The sequence below is a fragment of the Hippocampus zosterae genome, chromosome 4 (assembly GCF_025434085.1).
Source record: "Hippocampus zosterae strain Florida chromosome 4, ASM2543408v3, whole genome shotgun sequence".
NCBI lineage: Eukaryota > Metazoa > Chordata > Actinopteri > Syngnathiformes > Syngnathidae > Hippocampus > Hippocampus zosterae.
In genome coordinates this window covers 20,449,080-20,468,055 of record NC_067454.1, presented here as the reverse complement: position 1 = coordinate 20,468,055, position 18,976 = coordinate 20,449,080, and the positions used below count along the sequence as shown (strand labels likewise).

The following is an 18,976-nucleotide window of genomic DNA, read 5'->3' as shown; positions in this document are numbered from 1 at the left end:
GGAATAATGCAGTGCAGATACGCATCACAGTTTGTAGGACAATGGTAGATTATTTGCCCAAAAGAAAAGGAAATAAAATTGGAAGAGTTATATCAATGTGTACCTCAAGAGCTAGGATTTTAGAGCTCTCCCTTGTAGCATCAAATTTAACTTGGGCAAATATTGCCCTGACTCTCATCTCATATCCACCAATTTATCATCCCTTTATTTGAAATCAAACTCAAATTCATTTGATGGTGGGTGGTCAACTGAGCTATCTGTTAGGTAACATCAACAGGTTATATTTCTTCATTCATGCTGTAATTATTTTTTTATTAACGGCGTAGCTTTAGTGAGATAAAAATCCTCATAAGAGCAGAAACAGAACAAAACACATGCATGATGAGAGAAACAGAAAGCCCGCACTCTGAAACGACAAGGCCAGACAAGCATAGCAGAACACAAATGGAGATGATTAATCATAATAATGCAAAATTGTCTGTTTTGGAGTTTGAATGGTATTCTTTCCACGGAAGCTAAGCAAAAATCAGCTCTGCCAAACATGGTCGGTGCTCGCCGTTTCTACTCTCCATTTCGTGACCCTGAGAGGGCTAAATGAAGCCTATGCAGGCTTACTCACATTTCTATCAAATGTGTGCCTCGTAATTGCTTTGCTCATCCTGTTGGAGTTGTTAATAAGACATTTGAGCAGATTCAATTTGAATGCAAAAGGAACAGGCAGCCGTGGAAAAGAAACCAGCAGCCAGCCTCTTTAATAACCATGGACATGGACTTTGGCAACAGTGGACAGGCAGAGATGTGAATGACATTCATGAAAATCTGGCCATTTCGAGATAGCTTTGTTTAAAAAAGGTTTTATGTTTCAAGAAAATTGGGAAACTGGTACACAGTGCTCAAAAACACATACAGGCAGAATTATCGATAAGTATAATTTTCTAGAGCAATGCAAAAACTGCAAAAGGGATCCATTTCTTTCCTTGTGTTTGTCAACCTGACAGATGACAGATGGGACTCTAAGTGGCAATTTCTGCTTGAGCCAGGGAAAAATAGTGGTTGGAAAAATACTGAGAGCAAATGAAAGGTAAACACCAAAAGCTTTGCTTTTTCTATCAATAGAAATGCATTGAAAAACGGAACTTCATCATCTGTGTTTGCTTTGTATTTAACTGAACTCTAGTGGGGCTCATTTTGGGTGGTTGGTTGGATGTGTAGGGGTGGTGCAAAATGTGATTTTCATGTCAAAATAGGGTTCAGTCAAGATGAAATGCAATAGGAATCAGCTCTAGTCGTATTATCCACTGAAGTGAAGTGTTGCTGCTATCAAGTGTCAAAATGTGGAATTACAGCAGCGACGCAGTCGTTTGCATTTTCTTTTCTGAGAAGTGAGAACACAATTGCAGGTTCATTAAAATATTCTTGTTTACCCATCAGGTTAAAAGACAGTGAACAAGCATTTTTCAAACACTGTAAAAACAAGTACTACTGGCTTTTTGAGCCATAAACTCATAGTAGACACATCTACTTTTTTAGATTTGAATCTCAGCTGATCGGATTAGCAATACAATTTTTAAATAAAATTTCCCATCATAGTATCAACACACATGATTTTACTCTTTTGTTTTAAACGTCACCTGCGAAGTAATGTGAGAAACTCCCAATTGAAATATTTTTATGTCACAAATAAAATAAATAAACTAAATACATTAAATAAAGTATGAAACAATATTTTCTATTTCATGAATTTGATCAAGTAATCGTATTGTGTGATGTCACTTTAAAACAACAATAGTGGGGCTCCCAATGGTAAGTGTACAAAGCCAGTCGGAAATCGATTCGGAAAAAAAGTGACATTTTAAACTTATCTGTAGGGGGCAGGGAGGAGGGTCGAGATGTTTGAGGAGTTAGAGCAGTGGTGTCAAACATAGGGCCCGCGGACAGGAACTGGACACCAAGGAGGTTCAATCAGTCCCGCAGGATAGTTTAAAAGTGAAAAAAAATGCATATAAAGACACGGAATTAATATTTTTATGAAGGTGAAATTCATAGAGTATCCGCTAGGGGGAACACTGTTTTGATCAGAGAAGAAGACAACAGCAGTCTCAGTCAGTCACTGAGACAGACCCAACATAGCAGATGCCTTCAAGGACATGTCAATGCATATATGTGAAAGATTAAAGTGAATTGCACATTTGTCTAAGGAAATCGAAGGTGCGTCATGAAATGTTTTGTAAAAGATCTGTTCATTAAATTTCAAAATGCTCCTCTTGTTCTTGTGCTTTTTGTAGACCAAAACAAATGAAAGCTATATTATTTTGGTTATTTATAGCAGAGTATGGTATAATTTTGGTCCGGCCCAGTAGACATCTACCGACGCCTATGAAGGTGACATTCATAGAGTATCCGCTAGGGGGCACACTGTTTTGATCAGAGAAGAAGACAACAGCAGTCTCAGTCAGTCACTGAGACAGACCCAACACAGCAGATGCCTTCAAGGACATGTCAATGCATATATGTGAATGATTAAAGTGAATTGCACATTTGTCTAAGGAAATCGAAGGTGCATCATGAAATGTTTTGTAAAAGATCTGTTCATTAAATTTCAAAATGCTCCTCTTGTTCTTGTGCTTTTTTTAGACCAAAACAAACGAAAGCTATATTATTTTGGTTATTAATAGCAGAGTATGGTATAATTTTGGTCCGGCCCAGTAGACATCTACCGAGGCCGTATGTGGCCCACAATGTCACGTGAGTTTGACACCACTGAGTTAGAGGAAGAAGAGATAGTTGGAAAGTTGTATGATGGACCATACATGTACGCGCAAATGCTCAGGATGCGGAAAATGTTGTGTCTGAACAGCCTGACATGGAGTGGAGACGACACCCATCGGGATTAGAAGAACGGTAAACTGTATAGGCAGCAGTTATGAGCCTAAAGTTATTGTTTGCAATTCTATGCTGTGCCGTGCTGTAAATTGTGCTCGATGGGATTACTGTACCTATTTGGTCCATCTATTCCCACTAGCACTGAGAGCACACGTTACAAGTGCGTTGGTGTATTACATTGTCATTGCTAAGGTAGCTCTGTTGCATTGTTTGCCACTCCAAAAATTATATCGGCAGCATTGTTGGTTGCAAAATCATTACAGAAGTTCCCATCCATGCACTAATATAGTTTGAAATGTTTGTACAGGATTACATCAATTTACACTTAGTATACTTTGGATCAAATCTATATATATATATATTGCGCGTCGTCCCGCACGCGGTCTGTCCTTCCGTCTGTCCCTTTTCAAAACGTACCTACTTCACGCGCCGCCACTGCGCCGCTCAGGCAGTGGCTCACTACGATCGCGGGCATCTTAGCGAAAAAATGTTGTCTACCCACAAGCATTGCAATGAAATTGTTAGTTATTTAGTAGAGCTAAACATCTCTTTATTTTCGCGATAAGCAATGAAGATGAACAAAAAGTTGAACCAAGCAACAACACTTTTGTGGGCCGAAGGCCCACCTTACCAGCCTTCCGCAGGAACTAGCTGATGAGCCGCCCGGAGGGCGGCGAACCACCACCTTACCAGCCTTCCGCAGGAACTAGCTGATGAGCCGCCCGGAGGGCGGCGAACCAGCTCCTGTTTTCATAAACAGCCAGAGTTACGAAATGATTACCCCATCTACCTTTTTTTCAAATCCGGTTGAGAAAACCAATGTCTTTGAAGTGTTTCAACAAGAATGCTCGTCGTCATCAGTGTGAAATGAATCCGCATTGTGAGAACGAAACTTTTTTGTTCCAATTTTCTGGTCCATTTTCGGGCCCTATTCTTTTCTTTTGGTCACTCAAACAACGGTTTGCCTGAACGTGGACAGCGCATCGCAGAGAGCAGTTAACGGGACAATCAACAATGCATTGCAACGGCTGACTGGTACTCGGCCTTCTATAATTGACGTCACTTGCCGGAGGTTGCTGAACAAAATAATTTTCGTTGTTAAGCGCGTTGCAATGGGTCTAACTATCAATTTGGGTGGGTTATGTTTAAAAAGTATATAATAATAATAATAATAACGAAGCCATGCTTGAAATAGTTTTAGCTCTAAGTATTCGTCAAAAGATGTTTGGCCAAGTTGAATTAACTCTTGACCTTTAATTTTAACTAAAACACAAGCCAGATACGCAATCTGGGTGGAGCTCGCCTAAAATTCAGGCGTTCTCTGATTTTGAGCACATTTTACCCATTGACTTTAGCACTTTTTGCTAAGGTGGCATCGAGTGTGTTAGCTACTTCATTTGTTTTTATTTGCTCATATGCCCGTTGTCAAAACATGTCGAAGTTAAAATAACTCACGTGATTCATTGTTACAATTGTTGTATTGTTGGCCACTGCTGCGAGGATCTCTTTTTAAATAGAAGAATCTCCAAACAGCAATCAGTCAAAAGCACAGTAATTTGATTCAACGTTTTATTTGATTTATCCATCCATCCATTTTCCACACAGTAATTTGTTTATCCTGAACAGGGTCACAGGGATTTGCTGAAGCTGCCTTTTTGGGCGATAGACAAACTACACCCTGAAGTGGTCGCCAGTCAGTCGCAGGGCACATATAGAGACAAACGACCATTCACACTTTTACTTTCACTCTAATTTTGTCACTGACTGGGATCCGATCCCACACTGGCCACACACAGGTCCCGCAAGTGTACCACTACACCATCAGCGTCTTGTTTGATTCTTTCATACAATATATATACCAAAACAAAAACAAACAAACGCTCCCCGTGGACACTAGGGGGCGCAAAAAAGATTTGACCCCACAAAAATTAACCTAACAAATATGGGCAATTGAAATAGACATTTATATGCTGACTGTTGATTTCATTGTCAGTGCTCAACAAACAACACAAACACTGTTATTTGAAAATGATACTCATGTTTATGAAATACAATATTTTTACACCGAGGCGGGAACATGAACATAACTAGATTAGTCAGTGTTGTAAAGGCAATTGTAGCATAACCCCCGAAATAAATACTGTACTGTACATTGGTACTTTTACGTACAGTACACCTACGTTGAAGTTGGTTTTTTTTTTTGATAGATGCTCAGTCAATTTTGTTGCTTTGTGCTGTGAGCCTATTTTAAAGCATAAATAAAGTAACAACCTCAGTATGAAGTGAATTTGGCTCGCACGTGTCAAGGAACCACAACAGTGTTAAATTTAAAGACAAAAAAGTTTACACCATGACACAAAGTGACCTGAAATTACAGTATAAACCCAGTGTGATTAAACCCCAGATGGCTTCAAAAGTGCATTTCACATTATGGGTACAAAAAGAGCAGACAAAATGTTGAATTAAATTTTCAGATTTATGATTTCTTTTCTTTTCTTTTCTTTTTTTGAGGGGGTGGGGGGGACTATACCCCTGTGTTTGCTTTCTCTCCAAGTATCAATTTTTCTTTGGCGAAATCCTGAGGCCCGGAGGGTTTCATCTTCATTTCTCGGCTCTTGATCCACGTGTAGGCTGAAGACCCTCCTAGAACCAACATGTTACTGGTCCACCACAGAATGGATTTACTGGAGGAGTTGTACAACACTGCAATAACAGTTTGAGCACAGGCTTTTGCAGTCCCTGAGACATTGTGAGTTAGCGGACTGGTATACTTGATCTGCAAGCCTGTGACATAACCGATGGCAAACCCAAACACCCCTCCAAGTGTCATCATGGCCCAAAACCACAGATCAGTGAGGCGGCTGAACCTGGTAATGCGGCCCACCTCTCCAAATACAAGGATGAGTGGGAGGAAGAGGATGCATGCATTGATGTTGTTATAGTAGGATAGTTTCCATATATTTGCATCCACTGCAGGCATCACTTTCTTTGTGAAGATGGCATTGAGAGACACACAGGCACTGGCGACTACACCAAAGAAGACACCTGACCAGGAGAGGGAGCCCGCTATGCTTTCCTGGTCCACACCAAGCCAGAATCCACCTGAGAAACAAGACAAGCAGGATGGTGTCTTCATTAGGGCTGAAGCAATTCATTGAGTAATTCTGGTACCTCGGTTAGAAAAAAATCCTCGAGGCATTTTTTTCTGCCTTGCATACCAGCTTATTTGCATGTACATTGTCAGGAAGAAGTCAAGCTAACCGCAGCAACATTTGTTCATGCTATCCATGGCAGGAACACGCCAAAGAAGGCCGACTTAAAAATAATACCTCACCAAATAACATATGGACATCAATGCCTTGGAATGCTTTTATTTAGAAGTTGTTCCCAGCAGCATTTCACAGCATAATGGCTCGCCCGACTCGTCTTCCAGACTATGTTGAAGGCGATTTTATTGATGTCACAAACTGTTGGTACTGAAGTCAACGACACACCGGCATCCTAAAATAATGTTCAAACGTTAATTAAGGGCGCTAAAAAACACTTCATAAGCTGACACTGTATTGTACGGTGCCCATTGCCAGCGTTTCGCACCGGCTGTGCTCGCGGCACTTGTGCCCCACATTGACTGGCAAGAGCCATCAGATTACCTGGAGAACACCCATGCAGGCACGCGGGAGAACAAACAAACTCCACACAGGAAGGGCGGAGCCCAGATTCAAACTGGACCTCTGGACTGTGAGGCGGATGTGCTAACCAGTCTTCAAAGTAAATGTTTGAAATATATATCTTTTAACAAAGGGATGTTGCTTGTTTGGTCACAGGGGTGGCCAGAAATTGGGAAATGGTGGATTGGTCTTCTGATGTTGTGGTACTCAGTTAAAAAAAAAAACGATTTGGTTACTTTTAAATAGTGTTAATTCCACTGCCATTTGTTTGATAGTGGTAATAGCAGAATGTTGCATTTCAGTGTGTTGTTTTTGGTAGTGTGCGTTTACAATCCCAAGACCAGTTCAGATTTCCGAACGCGTTTACTCAAAAGACTAAGTGAAATATGAACACACGTACCTAGAATGATCCCACAGCACAATATGGCTTTAAAGGAAGTGGTCTGCCTCAGGACCACATACGACAGCAACACATTGAATACAGTGCTGAGGGAACGTCCCACAGTGTAGAAGGCCACTCCGACATGTTTCAGGCACAGGTTGTTGAATGTTATCATGCCGATAAAGACCACCGACAGGGGCAGAACTTCGCGGGACGTCTTCACGTCAAATTTGACCAAAGGGAAATCGACCAGTTGCGGGCACACGGCAGACAACAGCTGCATCAGCCAGCAGAGCATCACAGTCACAACGCACTGGTAGAATGTCACAAATAACGGTGCGTCCAGGTCGTGGTTGTCCAAAAGGTGGTTATTGAGGAACACCATTGTTATGGAGACGAACCAGTACATTGCTACCACAGCTGCGATCCTCGCAGCCCGGAGGAGGAAGGTCTCCTCGATTCCGTCTCGGTTCACCATTTCCACACCAGCCATCCTCAAAATACTGGACCGCTTCAGCTGGGTCCTATTCATGACTGAAGAGAAAGGTCTTCATTTACTCGAGTTAACGCACACTGAGGTGCGAGGACGAAGCAATGAGGAACTTCAACGGGCTAGCTTGAATAGAGAGACGTCTGACGTAGTCGTACTCTCTGCGGAAGTCCTGTAGCTCCTTGATGGTGACGTATGAAAATGGGCGTGTACCATCAGACCCATCAAGGACGCAGGATTTAAAGTTAAATAGTTATAAACCACGTTTGTGTCATTTTTCGGTAACTTTAGTTCCAATACACATTCTATTGAGAGTCTGTTTTATTTGGGGGAAGTATTGGATACCAGAAAAAACTTTCTTTGGCTCTGTCATGATTCGGTTTAGGGACCAGCAGGTGGAACTGTAGGGCTCCCCCGGCAGCTGCACACCTGTTGGTCATTTGGTAATTAGTTGTATAAAAGGACTCCTGCCCGAACACTCGGTGTCCGGTCATTGTTGCGTCTCGCTACTGCCATGTGTGTTGCTGTTTGCTCTTGTTTTCTGTCATGTTTAGTTCATTATGTTTTAGAGTTAGTCATGGTTTTTGTTTGATACTTTGGACTTTGTGTGTTTTGGATTTAGCTTTCTTTGTTTTAAATACAATTCTTCAAATACACCCCGCTCCTCTCTCCTGCCTGCTTTTTGGGGTCCACCACCACCTCGCAACGTGACAGGCTCATGGTTACTGATGAAGCAACTTACTGTTTGAAGGTTTACACTCCAATAGGTTGCTCTTTCTCAGTGTGGCTTTCTCACATAAAGCCACATTAGCCACATAAAGACAGTTTTTAGCATTCAACATAATGCATAGCGAATATACTGTATTTTATTACATATTTACAAGTCATTCGTAAATCCAAACATGCAGTGCGCGCATTAGGGTGCACGGAGAGGAGGGGACGCGCTTGTGAGAGCCAAACGCGCTCGCCTTAGCATCAAATTGTGAAGCGTAACAATGTTGATATTGGCGCAAATTGCATGTTTGTGGTAATAGTTATCATTGTGGCACGGTAAGTGAATGCACAGTATCATGAGAGCCATTTCATTTGTCACTCTTTTGTGTAGTTTTGTTGTATTCAACTTGTACTCTCTTTATCCCAATGAGATTATGATCGAAAGAATAAATTAACATTTATTTTGACATTAAAAAAGAAAAAAATGATTGTGCTCTGCTTATACCGTCAAGCGTTGTTAATATTAATACCACCAGTACACAGCTTCTTTGAGTCAATGGGTTTTGATAAATTGCTTGTCCTGAAGACCAGTAGTCAAGAAACGTTGGACACGGGAAGCTACTTCTTTGTGTCAAGTAGTTATTGTATTATTTTTATTTTTGTGAGAATGCTGAAGGCATTCACACATGTTATTAATAACATTGGTCAACATTTTTTCACGTTTTAAGAATCAGCGACGCAAATAAACTTTTCAATTGTTTTCACTGATTCTATATCTGCCTTCATGTTTTGCTTCTGCACATTAGCTTTTCAAAATAGTATAATCATCACCATCATCATTGTAATATGGTAATATATCTGGTATTTTTTATGAATTAAGTCTTTAGATCAGTAACACCGGTGTTTTTTTTGTTTTTGTTTTTTTTTATGACGCATCATCGCTATAAAATAAACGCAGGGTGAAACCCCATATTGTGCGAGCATTTAGAGGGCAAAGTTAAAAACAAAAATGAAAAACTTTCAAAAACAAATACGCTACTTTGTAAAAACATTTTTTTGCGTCAAAAAAAAGGGAAACATAAAGCCATTACTGATTAAATGCGGTTGACCAGAGTATCAGGGTCAATCATTAGCTGTTATTTGAAATCAACGGTCTCAAACTTGGGCCTTAAACTGGACAGTGATTTTAAACTCGATCGGCAAATTGGTGCCGTTGTTAAATCCAGCTTCTTTCACCTTAGACAGCTGGCCAAAATAAAACCTTTCCTCTCACATGAACACTTTGAGACAGTAATCCATGCCTTTGTCACATCCCGGCTCGATTACTGTAATGCCCTGTACTTTGGAGTCAGCCAGTCCTCCATTAAGCGCCTTCAGCTGGTCCAGAATGCCGCTGCTCGCCTCTTGACTGGTACTCGTAAGAGGGAGCATATAACTCCTACTCTGGCATCCCTTCATTGGCTCCCCATTTATTTTAGAGTTATTTTCAAGATCCTCCTCTTTGTTTTCAAATCTCTAAATAATCTCGTGGTACCTTACCTCTCTGAGCTCATCCGCCCCTACACACCTGCCCGGCGCCTCAGGTCTGTGGACCAGTCTTTGTTAGAAGTACCAAGAACTAAACTGAGGCTCAGAGGGGATCGAGCCTTTTCTGTTGCTGGTCCCTCTCTCTGGAATGACCTCCCACTGAACATTCGGCAAGCCTCCTCGCTGCCCATCTTTAAAGCCCTCCTCAAAACCCACTTGTATTCTTTGGCGTTCGACTCAGCATGATTTTACTGCTTGGTGCTTTCTACCGCCTTTATTACCATTTCTTACTGTTTATTGTGTATGTTAAATCGCTCCATGTACAGCACTTTGTATGCAGCGATGGCTGTTTGAAAGTGCTCTATAAATACTGTTGACTTGACTTGACTTGACTGTAAAATACAATATTGCGACACAAGATGGCAGTAAACAATCGACGTTTCTTTCACGTCGCCTCCAGGTATGACTGCAGTAGAAAATAGTTTCGTTGTTAACCAAACACGCCAAATTAAAGTCAATGCGTCCACCATTTAAGGAAATTAGATGTGGAAAAAGAACAAATCAACTACATAAAATGCAAATACGTTGTGTATTTAACTATATCATTTCAGATCACAGCTTTATAATTTTCCTCCAAGTTGATACATTATAAAAGATGATTCATCCTTCAAAACCCCTTTTTTCATCCACCACTTTGCGACTGGAAATCTCCACCTTCAACATGGCAAAAATGTTCAATCAAATAGAATTTAGTTGTTACTGAGCCACTGCATGGAGCAGCCCAGAGCTTCAATCTTTTCATCACGTTTTCCTTCACAAACAGGATGACACGGCGGCACTGACTGTTTTACTCTGCTTTGGGGTTGTAGGTGCTAAGAGGCCAAGCTGAGGTCATTGGCTGGCATGTAAAATCTTCTGATTAGGTTTTCTTTTACCTTGTACACTTTAGAAGATAAAGTACAGTTCATAATTGTGCTTATTCTTGCTCCTGATATACCCAGCATTCAAGTGTCATCTATTTCTTTATGCTCATGCAGGAATAGCACATGACTACAATGAGCTGGCCCTTACTTGACAAATGCCATGTCATTTCAATGTACTAAATGTGAACAACATAATTCATTTTCTATATCATTTTTGTTGACAACCTCTCTCTTCATGCTATCATCCTTCATTCAAGTGTCCACGCTTGATCTCAGTCGCTGAAGAATGTATTTAAAATGGGTCAATTGATGTTGGCCAAGACAATCTCAATGCTTTCTTCCGGGGTAAAAAAGTGTAAAGAATACATTACCACCCTCTCCAGCCCACCCTGACAGCACTAGGTAGCTCCTTCAGCCAGAGGCTGTTACACCCGCGCTGTAAGAAGGAGAGATACCGTCGCTTGTTCCTATCGACTGCTGTCAGGCTGCTGAATAAAAATAATAATAATAATAATAATAATAATTAAATGATGTGATGTTTGTGATGTGAAAAACAATTGTAAATAGCACTGCGATTTATCCATTTTGTATTTATATTGCACTTAATTGAACTGTGTTTGTTTGTTTTTTCTTCTTTCTTCTTTCTTCTTTCTACCCACATTCTTGCTGCTGGAGGCTGTAAATTTCCCCAGTGTGGGACAAATAAAGGATATCTTATCTTATTAAAGGTGTTTATATTCTTTCTTCTCCCTCCCCCCTCTTGGAAGAGCAGACCACAACTTGGTATTTCTCGAGCCTGTGTACAAACCCCTGGTGCACAGGCAGCTAACTGTGACCAGAATAGTCAAGAAATGGTCATCGGAAGCTGAAGATGCTCTGCGGGACTGCTTCGCGACAACCAGGTGGGAACTCTTCAGCGAGGTTCATGGGGAGGACATTGATGCACTCACTGACACCATCACGGACTATATAAACTTCTGTGAGGAGAACACCGTACCCACCAGAACTCTGCGGTGTTTTTCCAACAACAAACCATGGATTTATCCTGACATAAAGACCCTGCTGAAGGAGAAGAAGAGAGTTTTTCGGTCGAGAAATAGAGAGGAACTGAAGGACGTGCAGATTCGGCTGAGAAGAAAGATCAGGGAGGGGAAGAAGATATACAGGATGAAATTGGAGGACCAGTTACAGGCCAGCTATGTCACTGGTGTCTGGAGGGGCCTGAAAACCATCTCAGGCCATGACAGCCCAAAGACAGTGATCGAGAAGGACAAGGACTGGGCAGATGGACTGAACCATTTTTTCAACCGTTTCAACCAGTCGTCTGTCCCTTCCCCCAACCACAAACTGCAACCTCTCTCACTGAGGACTTCTTCTCCTCCCCCTCCTCTTTCGACCAGCTCTCATCAACCCAGTATGTCACCTGGTTCCTGCCTGTCCGTCACAACAGAGCAGGTAAGGAACCAACTGAGGAAGATGAATGTGAGGAAGGCAGCAGGTCCGGACAAGATCAGTTCCCGGCTCCTCAGGACCTGCTCTGACCAGCTGTGTAACATTGTCCAGCACATATTCAACCTGAGCCTGAAGCTGGGCAGAGCTCCACAGCTGTGGAAAACTTCGTGCCTGGTCCCAGTGCCCAAGACCCCCCACCCTAAGGAGCTGAACAGCTACAGACCGGTGGCGCTGACGTCTCACCTGATGAAGACGCTGGAGAGACTCATCCTCGCCCACCTTCGACCGCTGGTGAGCCCGTCACTGGAACCGCTGCAGTTTGCCTATCAGCCTGGCATCGGTGTGGAAGACGCCATTACTACCTCCTCCACTCAGTGCTGTCACACTTGGAGAAGGCTGGGAGCACTGTGAGAATCATGTTCTTTGATTTCTCCAGTGCCTTCAACACCATCCAGCCCAATTTGCTGGGAGGCAAACTGCAGAATGCCGGAGTGGACCACCATCTCACAGCATGGGTCATAGACTACCTCACAAATCGGCCGTAGTACGTGAGATTGCAGAGCTGTGAGTCGGACCGGCTTCTCTGCAGCACTGGAGCGCCGCAGGGGACTGTTCTGGCTCCATTCCTGTTCATCCTCTACACCTCGGACTTCAGACATGACACTCCAAACTGCCACCTTCAGAAGTTCTCCGATGACTCTGCGATTGTTGGCCTCATTACAGAAGGGGACGATCGGGAGTACAGGGGACTGACAAAGGACTTTGTGGACTGGTGCCAGCAGAATCTCCTCCAGATCAACCCTCGGAAAACTAAGGAGTTGGTTGTGGATTTCTGCAGGAAAAAGTCCTCACCAGCACCGATGAACATCCATGGTATGGACATAGAGAGGGTGACCTCATACAAGTACCTTGGTGTTCTTCTGAACGACAAACTGGACTGGTCTACAAACACGGACACCCTGATTAGGAAAGGACAGAGCCGACTCTTCCTACTCAGGAAACTGAGGTCTTTTGGGGTTCAGGGGTCACTCCTTAAGACGTTCTATAACTCGGTGGTGGCCTCGGCCATCCATTATGGCATTGTCTGCTGGTCAGGCAGCATCTCAGCGCGGGACAGAAAGAGACTGGAGCGACTGGTCAGGAAGGCCAGTTCTGTCCTGGGTTGCTCCCTTGACACTCTGGAGGAGGTGGGCAACAGAAGGATGCTAACTAAGCTAAAAGCTATGATGGCCAGTCCCTCCCACCCCCTCCAGCCCACCCTGACAGCACTTGGTAGCTCCTTCAGCCAGAGACTGTTACACCCGCGCTGCAAGAAGGAGAGATACCGACGCTCGTTCCTACCGACTGCTGTCAGGCTGATGAATAAAAAATAACAATCATAATAATAATAATAATTAAATGATGTGAAGGAAAATTGTAAATAGTACTGTGATTTATCTATTGTGTTCATATTGTATTTAATTGAAAGATGTTTGTTGTTTTTTTTTCTCTTTCTCCTTTCTTCTTTCTACATACATTCTTGCTGCTGGAGGCTGTAAATTTCCCCAGTGTGGGACGAATAAAGGATATCTTATCTTATCTTATCTTATCTTATCTTATCTTATCGTATCGTATCGTATCGTATCGTATCGTATCGTATCGTATCGTATCGTATCGTATCGTATCGTATCGTATCATATCTTATCTTATCTTATCTTTCTTTTGACATGTTCCAACTGAACCTCTGATGGCTCTTTGGCCTTAATTTTTGCTGTATTTTAAAAGAGAATAGTGTGAGTCAAATTCTAAAAGGTTTCATGATATAAGAATTTGAGTTTAACTTTATTTGGTCTCCAGCAGGAGAAAATTGTCTTGGAGGACTAGCTCATGATGCGACATACATTGTTCAATATAGTGTGGACAAAATACAGTGCAGACTAACACAACACTCATCCAAAGTCCATAAAAACATAGAGGCATATTCCATTTCCTCAGTTTTTTTCACATTTATGCTCAGGTGCTGCTCATTGCACCAGTCAACAAATGTGTCACATATGTCAGAGTCACGAGTGAGCAGACTAGAATAGCTGTGTCATTTGAGAATTTGACAACATACTGATTTGGTTGGGAGCTAATACAGTCATTTGTAAATAGGGTGGACTGAGTTCACTCAGTGCTTGGGGGGGGGGGGGCTCTGTGTTCCTCATAACATCATCAGAGAGTACAGAGTTAAAACACTGTGATCTTTTGGAAGAAAAGGAGTGGCACCCCTTAAGAAAGGATTGAGATTGAACCGAACCGGCTTCTTCAACAAAATATGTGGACGGACTGAAAGAAAGATCAAAATGCCGCAATGGAGACTCGTCAACAACAGATGCGGTCTAACCGGTCCAAAATTATTCCCTGGTGGGCATTCCGTCAGTACTGCCGGAAGGTCCAGTGTGTCACTGACATACACCCATTTTGCTCTAGATTGATGGGAAGCTGATGGAGGTGGCTTTATCGTCTGTCAGTGTAATCCTCAACCAGGTCAAGTACCGACGGACTTCTCAGTCCGTCACTGACGGATGCGCGGTTTGCTGGTAACTGACAGAAACACGCCCCTCCTGTCTCGTGTGTTTGTTGGCCGAGCTGACTATAAGCAGGGTATAGATGGAAACGCTTTACGCTTCCTGTACTGTAAGTGGCAGTTTGAAAGAAAGAGATGTAATCCACCAATGAACGAAGGAGAAGAAGAAGAAACAGACGACGACGAAATGACAGCAGTAGGATAGCAAGTGACTTAAATTGGATTTCACCCATTGGTCACAATGCACAGCGGGATTCTGGGTCAGGTAAGCCATTTTAAACTTAAATGAAAACTTTTTGTTGTTTTAAGAATAAAACAGCTGCAGGCAACCACTAGCATTCTACCGTTGTACTTTTACATTTCAATAGATGAGCAGAGAAGTCTAAGTGAAATGTCTGTGAGTCTTTTCTAAACTGTTATCAGTCATCACTAACATTCACAAAGACATTTCTACTCATGCCCGCATAAATCTCAGAAAATATTAAAATCATTTACTCTAAATTTTGGAGTTCATGAACACAAGCGTTTTTTCTCATCAAGCGACATTAAGCTGCAATAAGCGCCTGTGAAGAATTTTGATGACTGTATATTCATCCTTTTCTTCATTTCATGTCCATAAAATCCAAAATATTGGTGGGATATTTTTGATATTTTCAGAAATTTATGTGGGCACACGTAGAGGTGTGCATGTGGATTTTCATAACAATTGTTTGTAGTTTTCTGACATTGCCCAAAATCGCGCTTTATTACATTAATCATTTTAGGCTGTCCCGGTCACTATGTCACAGAGGCGCAGCACAAGCTGACACAAAGGAGTTTTGGTTGAAAAAAAAAACAAAACAGAGAAATATACAGACACACAGTGGTGAAATAAAAACAATATGAGGTAATGTCATTGTGTTCTGTGGGACTCAAAGGTATACAAAACCGCCAGCTTCCTCTACTGGCTGAGATGACCTAAAATAGAAGCAGGCTTGGAGAATGGAAACCGAGGTTTAGCAGCCAACACAACCACATCACCAGATTGACAAACAATGTCATGACATTCCGTCATTACTGATGGACTTCCCACCACTATGGTTAGTGACGATTCGTATGACGGACCAAAAACCACTTCTGTCAGCGCTTAGTTCGTCAGTGTTTCAAAGTTTCCATCGTTTGTCATTCAACAGGATCCTGTCATCGCTGTAATGTATAAAATCCAAAAACGGAACATTGATTCATGTCAGTGGAGTGAAAGATCAACTTGAAACTTAAAGTAAAGTGGTAATTTCAGTCATATGAGATATCATGCCACATTAAAGTGCAAACCCTGCAAGGCTTTATCATTCAAGTAATGAGGACATGCAGATGAATGACGTTCATTAAAAATAAATGAACTATCCTCAGAAATAAATAACACCAGGGAGCCACTGAAGAGCTTGTTAGATATTTGGTACAAGCTGGTCATTCTTTGTCTTCTTCTAGCTCAGCATCATAAAATACAGTTGCAGTATATATATGTGAGTGCCCTACTTATCACTGTCGCACTGATGATGTCTGCCTTTGTTCAGTTGGCTGCAAAGGCCTGTCATAAGAGACCAAGTTGACTCAGACAGATGACTCATCCCACAGTCAGCGGAGGCAGTTATGTGGAGAAACATGGATGCAACGGTATTGCTATCATCTTTGACAAAGATTCGTATTCATCCCTCTTCTTTAATGTTCCCATTCATGTAGAGCAGGTCAAAGTTGTGTCGCGAGTAAGAGACAAACACCATGCGCCTTATATTGAGAAACAATACTTAGAATCAAAGATATTAATGATGTAATTGCCCAGCCACTGTCTGAACGTGCGCCGTGGTTGCCCACGTTGGAGCGTGCAACCACAAATTGCAGCAGTCGTAGAGACTTACAAATGACTCCATCTCACTTCTAAACACCATACTGGATTCGAAAAGCGGCTCATAGTTTGGGGGCCATTTGCTCCTCCATGCTTTGGGGACGAGAGATTTTGCCGCATCAGACAACTCCACACTTGGCTCAAAGGACACTGTTGTCCTCCTTATGGGGACAACTTCACCTCTTTCCTCTATAGACGGGACCTTTTCAAACTAGACCGTCTCCACACAAATCTAACGGGGTCTCATCTGTTATCCCTGAAGACTGAAATTACTCTCCTCTCCTGCTCTGTATTTTCAAGATGACAGTCAGGCCATCTTCAGCATTACAGCAGAAGTGAATAAAGTTCATTTGCAGGCAACGCTGATGACCCACTTTTACCCCCATCATTGTTCATGGAAGCATGTGGCGTAAAGGGAAAATGTTTCATGAGAAATGATCTGAATGTGAATGAGCCACTTGAACTACAGTATGGGACCGAGGCAATGCAATCTTATTACGATTGCGATTCTAAATCCTGTGATGAGGAATAGTTGAGATCCGACAACTTTATTGACAAACTGTCGTATAAAATATTAGATCGGTCTCCTCGAAAGACTTGCAAGTTAATTACCTTATCATGGACCATAATCTTATCGTGATCGATCTTTTTAAGACCTGTTTAAAACCTAATTGAGTTTTTAACAACTAAATCAAGCCTCTTTGCCAAACTTTGTAAGTTCACATGTTACATGTCCCCGTAATCAGGGCTTGGGTGTTGCCCTTATTTCCGAACCTGCTCTCTTACTTAGCCCCCCTTCAAACAACATAATCAAAAGTAACATTTGAAATGTCCTTATATGATCCACAGCCTTATTGGCATTTTATCTTGCCTTTTATCTGCCGTCCCACTGGACCATACTCTGGCTTTTTAGATACATTTCCTGGATTTGTGGCTGACTTTGTGACTCACGCAGATAATATATTCATTATGCGTGACTTTAATATTCAGATGAATTCCCCATTTGAACCACTTGATGCGGCATTTCAGACAATTTGATAACTCCCCTCATTCAGCTCATGATTTCTTGCAATTATTTATTCAGAAGATTCAGCTCATTAGGGATGAGGTTAAGAACAACAATCCTTAACCTCCGGCGAGGCCCACAATTACTGATGCTAATAGGGGCATTAAGGCTCATAATTGTCTGACAACCCTTCCACAATTAAAAATATATATACTTGACCCACTTCCTGGCAAACCCATTAATGAATTTGCTTATGATCTTAAGACCTTCCATCATAAATATTATTAATGTTCCAGCAGCTTTTAAGATGGATTTTCTTCATCCCCCACTTAGATGACAAAACCTAGACCTACAGAGTCTCTGTAATTACGGGCCGGTTTTAAATCTCCTGTTTATTGCAAAAATTCTTGAAAAGTTGCAGCGCAACAGCTTAACTAGGCACGCCGATACCGTAGCGCCGCGGTCCCCTGGTTGGTCAAGGTAAGCGGTGGGGGGAGACTTCCTTAACGACTACATGGCCACCAACAGTCAATTTGAAGTTCTTCAGTCAAGAGTTAGGGTTGATCACTCTATTGAGATGGCCCTTGCTACACCTAATAATGTTTTCCTATTTACACTGTCATTACTCATTCTTTGCACTGCCTTTGACACTGTTGAGTATAACATACTCCTAGAACACCTTGAAACATGTGTTGGTATTTTCGGCTGAGCACTTTCCTTTAGTTCTTACCTCTCAGAGAGAATAATCACCCCTCCCTGCATCCCCTATCGTAAAAAGGTTTGTAGATGCCAGCTGCCACAAGGCACTACTCAAGTCCAAATGAATGTCTCAACTCACAAAATATTTATATTGACACAGACGCCACCTGAGAAAAAATGCGAATAGGCTATCCCCGCCCCTGCTTAGAATTGAGGATAGGTCTCCCTCTACCCCTCCAAAAAAACAAAAAAAAAACAAAAAACAAAGCCTCAATAGGGGAATGCTGAAACCAAATATATTGGGGTATACCATATTCCCATTTTCAATTTCATTTCTGGAAGAAATCTCAACCTGAAGGTCAGAGAACCATTTTTTTTTGTAGTAAATAGAGGAAAAGTCAAAAATTGAGGAGATGGAGTGAAATGAATGAACGCAACATACGCTGCAGTGATGATTGAACATAAAAAAGAAAATACGAGAGAACAGGGAGAGAGAGAGAGAGAGAGAGAGAGAATTCGCTCTTCCACTTTTCTAAAATCCTCTTAATGATCAAGCATAAATTTTCCGTTCACACCTTTGAACAGCACTTTCAAGGTTGGTTTGAGAACAATTTCAAAACAAAAGAGATAATTAACCAAGCTCTCACAACGGTGCAGGGGAGTGAAATCACATGCGTGCAGAACACTCCACTTCATTTGCAGTTTTGCATTCAATGAATCACTCAGTGAGGTAGTCTTCTCGCTACCTTTGTAGTGCAGTCAAACGCATCATTTGCTTTGCTCACATCACAGGCTCAACCTG

General features: G+C 41.9%; 2 protein-coding genes and 1 long non-coding RNA gene across 7 annotated transcripts in view; 1 reads left to right on the top strand and 2 right to left on the bottom strand.

Moving 5' to 3' along the window:
* Nucleotides 1–18,976, bottom strand: part of apip (APAF1 interacting protein) — a 239,912-nt gene that overhangs the window by 39,791 nt on the left and 181,145 nt on the right. The gene's annotated exons all lie outside the window — the stretch shown is intronic.
* Nucleotides 4,439–7,604, bottom strand: slc35c1 (solute carrier family 35 member C1). The gene is made up of 2 exons (XM_052063257.1): nucleotides 6,952–7,604; nucleotides 4,439–5,985 (listed from the first exon to the last, which is right to left on the bottom strand). The coding sequence occupies exons 1-2, from the start codon at nucleotides 7,463–7,465 to the stop codon at nucleotides 5,408–5,410; spliced, it is 1,092 nt and encodes a 363-aa protein (XP_051919217.1). The 5' UTR covers nucleotides 7,466–7,604; the 3' UTR covers nucleotides 4,439–5,407.
* LOC127599445 (uncharacterized) lies at nucleotides 14,509–18,348 on the top strand. The gene is made up of 3 exons (XR_007962114.1): nucleotides 14,509–14,852; nucleotides 16,141–16,240; nucleotides 18,213–18,348. It is a non-coding gene; the product is annotated as an uncharacterized LOC127599445 (long non-coding RNA).